Source organism: Cryptotermes secundus, unplaced genomic scaffold, assembly GCF_002891405.2.
Source record: "Cryptotermes secundus unplaced genomic scaffold, Csec_1.0 scaffold380, whole genome shotgun sequence".
Classification (NCBI taxonomy): domain Eukaryota; kingdom Metazoa; phylum Arthropoda; class Insecta; order Blattodea; family Kalotermitidae; genus Cryptotermes; species Cryptotermes secundus.
Window position 1 is genome coordinate 24,316 of NW_019742966.1, and position 7,903 is coordinate 32,218.

At 40.6% G+C, this 7,903-nt stretch overlaps 1 protein-coding gene across 1 annotated transcript; it reads left to right on the forward strand.

The window, feature by feature from the left end:
- The first annotated feature begins 332 nt into the window (after positions 1–332).
- LOC111873484 (farnesol dehydrogenase) lies at positions 333–7,667 on the forward strand. The gene is made up of 7 exons (XM_023868239.2): positions 333–427; positions 964–1,136; positions 2,651–2,819; positions 3,775–3,904; positions 4,368–4,491; positions 5,938–6,090; positions 7,415–7,667. The coding sequence occupies exons 2-7, from the start codon at positions 1,005–1,007 to the stop codon at positions 7,454–7,456; spliced, it is 750 nt and encodes a 249-aa protein (XP_023724007.1). The 5' UTR covers positions 333–427; positions 964–1,004; the 3' UTR covers positions 7,457–7,667.
- Positions 7,668–7,903: the final 236 nt, after the last annotated feature.

Genomic DNA, 7,903 nt, shown 5'->3' on the forward strand with positions numbered 1-7,903 from the left:
ATGTAATATTATTAGTAACAAACAACGTACAAACAAACTGACTGTTTTGCAGTATAAGCGACATGATAAGATAAATGCTTAAATTTACCGGTCACTACATGACTTGCATAAATATAGTGATGTTTGGACTGCCTGTCCTTGAAAACATAAAGAAACAAGACTTCTGACAAACCATAAGATGTACGCATGCGCGAATGGTGGATACCGACACTAGATCCTGTTATCTGTTGAAGGAAATTCAAACTCATGTATATTACGCCACTAGAAAAAAATAATGCAGTACATTCGTGACACATCAAATTTCTGTCAGATTACATAAATAGATACCAGGAGGCTTCATATTACTCAGCAGCAAAGTCAGATCCACAACTGCAGTGCTGTTCCTTAAGGTGCATTTCGGTACAATGTGAGAGTTACCCTTACGGAGGTATACAACTCTTCTGCGATATAACGCCGATCAGCCCGGTGGAAGTGAACCAACGTTTCGGAGGCACATATCGCCTACATCTTGAGGATACAAGATTAGACCAAGCAGAAAATCTACATGAAGCTGAAAGCACACTCTGCTGAAGATCGAGGCGATATATTCCTCCGAAACATCGGTTAAGTTTCATCGGACTACACGGCATAATACCAGAGGATACAAGTTATCATATCTTAGATTTACATGTTTTGCCTCAGCCTCTTCGTACAAATTCTGAGACAATATCATTGAAAAGGCTAGGGCTGATCCCTTATGCAAATCGTCCAATATCACGCCCTCCATTTCGACGGTTTAATAACGCACGATGTTGAAAATGTGAAGTTCTTAAATAAACAAAAGACCCACTGCTTAAAACAGACATCGATGGAAAATAGTGTTCCATTTCAGAACATTGAAAGATGACAAGAATGTGCCAGCTTAAATAATGTATGTGTTAATTCAAAGATCTTATAACTAATCTAAAACTGTATTAATTTCAGGGAGATTCTATTATAAAAACTAATTACAAGTGACATCAACAATGCAGCGTTGGTCAGGGCGCGTTGCCGTGGTAACAGGAGCCAGTGCTGGGATAGGAGCAGCCATCGCTGGAGAACTCGTGAAGAAAGGACTCAAAGTGGTCGGACTGGCGCGCAGAGTGGAGAGGGTTGAGGTGAGCGAGCACTACACTAACTCAAACTAAGGTCTATGTTTTTATACAACTGCCATATTTACCAGAATATGAGGCACGTTCTTGCCTTTCCCTGTATTTCTAGTATATTTTATAATAAAAAAATTCTACCTTATGGGATATAACACCGTGTAGTCCGACTGGGTTGTGAAATTCTATCAGGCTACATGGCGTCACATCCCAGAAGAAAGTACTCTTCAGAGTAAGCAGCGTAAGAAGTTCAAAAACAAGATATTTTATAATCAGAATTACTGAATTTTTAGTCTGTACATAATCTGGTATTCTAAAGAATAAAGTTTTAAAGATGAGCAGCGACACACTCACAGGGAGTATACGCAGAATAATACGTGAACGGTGCTGAAAACAAGAAATACCCGCTGCAGCACATGTAGACAAGAGCAGGTGTCCCTGGTATTTAAGACTTTAAATTTTGAGCTTTAAATTTTAAACTGTAATTCTAAAATCAAATTGATGAGCGTGTGTTGGCGAGATTTTAAAACAAAACTGACAGGCTGATATTCAGATTTTGGACTGTGTGCAGTGTGACAGCTATGTAGTGAAAAATACACCTGATGATGGCCAATTACGGCCGAAACATGTAGTGTAGAGGAAGAAAAGACAAAGATCTACAACAAAATAAATTGATGCATTCACGACGGCATTTGTATTATTACATATTCTAAAGAATATGACGCTTGAAATCAAGTGATTCTGGTTAGTTCCTTCTAACTGACCCAACGGAGTAGGTCCCCACTCTCAACTGAAAAAGAAAACAGATCCATCTTCAGCAACATTGTGATCTTTAGACTGCTAGGAAGGATGGAGACCGAAAACGCACAATCTACAATGATGTACAACATCGTTACAACATTTTAGAATGTTTATATAATACTCCTTCGCCAGTGAGGTTAAAGGTTCTTTTTAAATTTGACTTCTCAAATTTGCGCAATATACTGTGGAAAACATTTATGTTACACTAAAATCATTTTGACGATGATCTCAGATGATTAATTAAACAGTTATTCTTGACAATTTCTTTATTAAAACTGTCATAAGACAGCTATATTGAGGTCAGAGCCAGGTTTGGCTCTGCTGATGATGGCTTTTGGTAGACGAAACATGTAGCAGAGCCAGACTTGGCACTGACCTCAATATAGCTGTCTTGTGACGGTTTTAGAAGAGAAATTGTATATTATAACACAGCAGGATGCATGAAATGAAAATTATAATTCTGGACTTTTTCAATCGTCCAAATTTATTAAAACCACTAACATTCGGAAGTTGGGCGTGCACCTCACAACACGGAACTCTTCAAAACCACCGCAGAGATATTCTCAAACCGAACATAGCATTAACTTCTTGGTCATTTCATTTACTAATTGCGCACCACACGACTCATACAGCAACCTCTGAAGGATGCAGGCGCCTTGATTAGAATACCCTGCGATCCGTTCTGCAGTCCTCACATCAACGCTCATGCGTGTGTAATTTTTCAGGAAAACGCAAAGTTGCTCCGATCTGAACCAGGGAAGCTGCATCCACTCAAATGTGACGTCAGCAACGAATCAGATGTTAAGGACGCCTTCAAATGGGTCAAGTCAAACCTGGGTGTAGTGGACATCCTCGTCAATAACGCCGGGGTATGCGACTTCAACAATCTTACAGGTAAATTGTTTGTGAACGAAATGTTAACAATTTGCTGCCACATTTTCATTGACGAAGAGTTTCTGTCTCTCGTTTATTATGGCTCAACACGAATTCAAGATGGCATTTACTTCTTCGGATAAAATGCCGTTCCTAACACATTCCACAAGAAAACTTATAAGGGCTGAAGTGAATAATGAAATGTAAATCACTTGTAGGAAATGTACTGAATGCCTGCTCACAGATTAGATAATTGTCCGTACATAGGCCCAAAGAAGCGTTGAAAATATTCTTTCTTAATATACAGGTATATCACAGAGAAAAGCAAATCGCTTTCAAACTCTTCAATGACGTTTCAAGCGAAAATATATACAGACCCATAGACAGCATGGTATTCACATAAAATTATTTTTATTTATTTATTCTTTTTACAAAATGAGGGAAGCAGGCTATAAAGATGTTCACAGGGAATTTATTACTCGTGATCTACTCAGATCCTGCTAACAAGCTTATGTAGACCCTGTAACACAGAGCAGCCACCCGTATTTTCCACTCACAAGCGTCAACTGGCAGTGTGAAGCAAATTAGTACACTCTACAATTTCTGCTGGGTTTGAGGGCTCTCACAGCGGTGACTATGAAGTGTTCTGTCTTCTGGGATGTTATGCTACGTATCCAGTAAAAGTCAACCGATATTTCGAAGGAACATATGGTCTCCAGCTTCAAGGTCGAAGAGTATGGTAAGAAAGAAAGCAACATGAAGACGGAACCTGAAGATTGAAGCAATATATTTGCCCAAAACTTGGTTTGATTTTCACCTGACTACACGGCGATACACCTCAGAAGAGAGAGAGCTATCATCTTATTTTTGTTTTCAGCAGAAATAAACTTCACGAATCCTGATTTAAAACTGATTTTAAAAAATTTGAAGCTGTTTCCTGTACACAGTTTAAGGCACAATTCATTGTGGTTTACAGACGGGCCACCGGAGAAGTGGAGGAACATCATAGACATTAATGTTCTGGGCCTCAGTATGTGCACAAGAGAAGCCATTCAGAGCATGCGGGAGAAGGCGGTGGATGACGGTCACATTATTAACATTAACAGGTACGTAGCGAGATTCTGTCTCTTTGAGATTTGATGTTCTCACGGAGATAGTTCTGAAGAGATATATCGTCTACGATGTTCCGCCATGTAGTCTTGTAGAGGTTCATCGCCGTTTCAGAAGAAGGTACTGCATCCATCCTCAGGATTGAAGAGAAGACTGAGGAAGCACTGAGCCTCTGCTTGAGGTTATCTAAGTCTATTCTTTGTCCCTAAAGATTTAGTACGTTCCGTCTAAGGGTCAGAAAATTCATAGCAGATTATACGGTGTCACATCCCAGATCACAGTATCCTACTCTTGATTACCTTTAAGTTTATTACTGACTCATTTCTTCTCAATAGTATTACGTCACATGGATCCAAATATCTTCGCCAGCATTCTGATAGTAATTTATGTTGTCCCCTCGAAGTCAACATATCAAAATTGCGTTCAATTGAAGCCATGTAACTCTGTCTACTTGCGCAGCGTTCTTGGTCACGGAACACCCGTCGGTTTCTTCATGTATGCTGCCTCCAAACACGCCGTCACAGTGCTGACAGAGGGACTCCGACGGGAACTGGTCCAGCAAAAGTCTAAAATCCGTGTCACCGTGAGTATTCAATTAACTGTCATCATGGAAGACGTAGTTAGTCTCAGTGCCTGACAGATGGAGTTAATAGTCAAACAGCCCAAGTACATACTTCAATAATGAATGTACACATTTTCATATTCTATAATTATAAAAGTGTCTTTAAGCGATACTTGGAGCCAGGCTCGAGCAGTCGATACAGCGACCGGTTACGGGTTGGATAGCCGAGAACTCGGAATTCGAGTCCCAGTAGGGGCCAGATTTTCGTCTTCTTCACGTCGTCGGTTCAGACGCACACGCAAGCCTCCTATCCAATGTGTACCGGGGGCTCTTTCTCCGTGGGGTAAAGCGGCAAGGGCATGGAGCTGACCACTAACCTCCATCTAGTGCCGAGGTAAAGAAAAAAAGGATCTATATACGTTTAACCGCTCCACCATATACATTCATGGCGTACTGCTTAATTAATTAAGCGCTGTTACTTGCGTGATATTTCCATATCAATTTTTATATGAAAGAGAGGAAGGAAAACGAGTGAGATGAATGCCAAAAAAGCTGTTCTTGTAACAGGCCAAAAGGGCCATAGGGCTGAGAGACTTCATGGCTCTCACATTTTCTAGATAATCGGATCACAGTTTGGTAAGTATGTCAGCCTTGCGCGCCAGCCGCCCTTTTACCTGTAAGAATATTCCTGGTACTCATTTCTGTTAGAGGCTAAGTCGGCCGCAGGGCCATAGTGCGGCTGGAAACGTTAGGTGAACTGGAAAATTCAGTGACCTCATCGGGATTCTACCTGGCGACCTTCAGCATTGTAGCACAGTGTCTCAACCAACCAGGCTACCGCGTGCCCCGATGAATGCCAATAGAATGGAGAAATAAAAAATATACGGAAGGAATACGGAAACGGAGGGCGAAGGAAATAGAAAGGCACAAGGGAGCACAGAAGAGGAATTTATATAAGCAGTTCAGTTCACTACACTTTACGTAACTGGAGATGTTTCGCATTGAATTTCTATGGGATACTGAGTTAGTAACTACAGGAATCCTTGGTTCTCCGAACAGTATGACCAACATCACATTCCCAATTGGCAAATCCAAAAAAATAACACGTTCTTGCAATAAAAACTCATGTGAAACACAGTATAATGCGTTAACTGACGTGCAACATTAGATGGGCAGAGATGCAACCCGGTTGCAGTTCTCATAGCCAGACGCGTAGTCGAACGTTCCAGGGTACCAGTAATTGTTCATAACGCAGAATATGTCTACAAATCTTCAGAACAGATAATTATACTACAAATTGCAATTACTCGTACTTTTGTTTTAAATCCAGCAATCCGACTGAATCAATATTCCGAACACACCAGTGTTTAATTAGTTCAGATTATCGGAGTTTTACTCTATAAGAAAGTAAAGTCCTTCATAAAATACTTCGAAATTATCACGAAGAATCTCTTGATTTTGTCACAGAGCATAAGTCCAGGGGGAGTGAAGACGGAAATAGCTGAGGCATCAGGTATTCCAAAGGAATTTCTGGAACATTATAAGGATAACCCGATCATGGAAGCTAAGGACATTGCCGATTCGGTGATGTATGTTCTCGGAACTCCACCACATGTACAGGTAAGAGTATGAACCTTCATAACAAATAGCTCACGTTTAAGTAAAAGGTTGCCACATTCACAATTTTGGTGTTTGGGTATGAGGAATGGTCTGTTTACATTAATACTCGTACATAAGAATCGTGGAATATTTAGGCATCTACAAATTGGTGACTGCTCACATGATGATGGTGATAACACTAACTGCAACACAAGAGCAGCAGGAGAACCAAAGCCCACAACTGTACAAGATTCTGAACTAACAGCCTCGCAGCAACGCCCTAGCTACATGACCAATCCACATAATTTGTCTGGCTTCGTATCCCAACAGCAGTACCGGGTTTCTCTTCTCCAAAGCGTCCAGACCGGGTTTTGGGGCCTCATGAATCTCCTATCCAATGAGTAAAAAAAAGTTCTTTGTCTGGGGTTAAAGCGGTAGGGCGTGAATCTAACCACTTACTTCCCACCTACAATCGTATACGAAAAATAGAAGACAAGAATGTCTTATGTCCCGAAAATTATCCCGAATTTTTTTCGCACAAATAATTTGTGTTCATTTCGCATACTAAAAAACAAAATTTCGCACCTACACATCACAGCTGACAACCTTAATGACGTACATCCTCATCTATACACTAAAGCGACGGCGAAAGCTGACGTGAAATGAAACATGTATCTTCGAGATGCGTTCTTTATGGTTCTAGATCACTTCACTAACCTAGATGTTCATTTCTTACAGAGAGAATCACATTGCAGCAAAGCAGATACTAACGCCACACTCAAACAAAGAAACAGAGTCCTTCCTGAGATGCTGATAGTCACTCAGCTAGTCATGTTTTCTCCTTCCTCACACTTTATGGAATCATGGGTTCATCCAGAAGATCTCGCCACCACAGACACATATACCGATCTAGCTGAATCCAGTCCATACATACCCACCTTACTTTTCTAATATCCATTTTAATATTATCCTTCATCCGAATCTCTCTCTCCCGAATATTTTATTCCTTCCTTCAGATTACTTGAGAATAATCTGCCCGCATGCTTCGTCTTCCCCAAGCGCTCTATATGCCCCGCCCATCTCATATTCTTGAAACTGATCACGATAATGAAGGCCTATTTGAAAAGTAAAAATTATTAATTTCATAACCTAAATTACTAAACTAAAGGTTCGTCTTAACCCCGTACAGTCTGTTAGGGGCCTGCTCAAAATGGCACAACTTCACTTTTCACTGACAGATGGGGAGAGGAGGTTGCGTAAATTTTGATATTACTTTTCGGGGTCGCTGTATCAAGAATTTTGAGAATATCTGAACGAAACGCCTGTGTTTATGTTTGCTTTTCAGATCCACGAACTCATCATAAAGCCTGTTGGAGAAGAATGGTAATTGAAGGAACTACGTTGGATTGAGAGGGCAGAAGCAGAAGCCCAGCCATGAACACCTTGGTTCGAAATGTACCTTGTAACAGGGGCACAATACAACAGTCTGGAGAATATTGTGCAGGGGCCTATTAAAAACTGCAGAAAGAGTAGAACCTTTATAACAGTCATATAAAAATGAAATATACAATCGTGAATAAATTATTGTATCCCTATATTTGTCCTAATTTCCTTATTTTGAAAAAGTGAAAGTGGGCTTATGCGATCTATATGCCGTCTGTGTGTCTGTATATTCGCCCCTAAAAACTTTGTAATTGCTGAAGCAAACTTTACGAAACTTGGTACTTATATCATGCCACCTGAGTCCGTCTCAACGGCGCGTGTGGTCAGTTGCACTCCCTGACCGATATATCGCATGAAAGAAGTCACCGGACCCATTTTGCAGGAGGCTGTG

Excerpts from the sequence above, each read along its gene's own strand:
- LOC111873484 (XM_023868239.2), top strand. The coding sequence starts at position 1,005 with ATGCAGCGTTGGTCAGGGCGCGTTGCCGTGGTAACAGGAGCCAGTGCT. Across the intron at positions 4,492-5,937 it reads AGTCTAAAATCCGTGTCACC|AGCATAAGTCCAGGGGGAGT; the intron begins GTGAGTATTCAA and ends ATTTTGTCACAG. Across the intron at positions 6,091-7,414 it reads GAACTCCACCACATGTACAG|ATCCACGAACTCATCATAAA; the intron begins GTAAGAGTATGA and ends TTTGCTTTTCAG.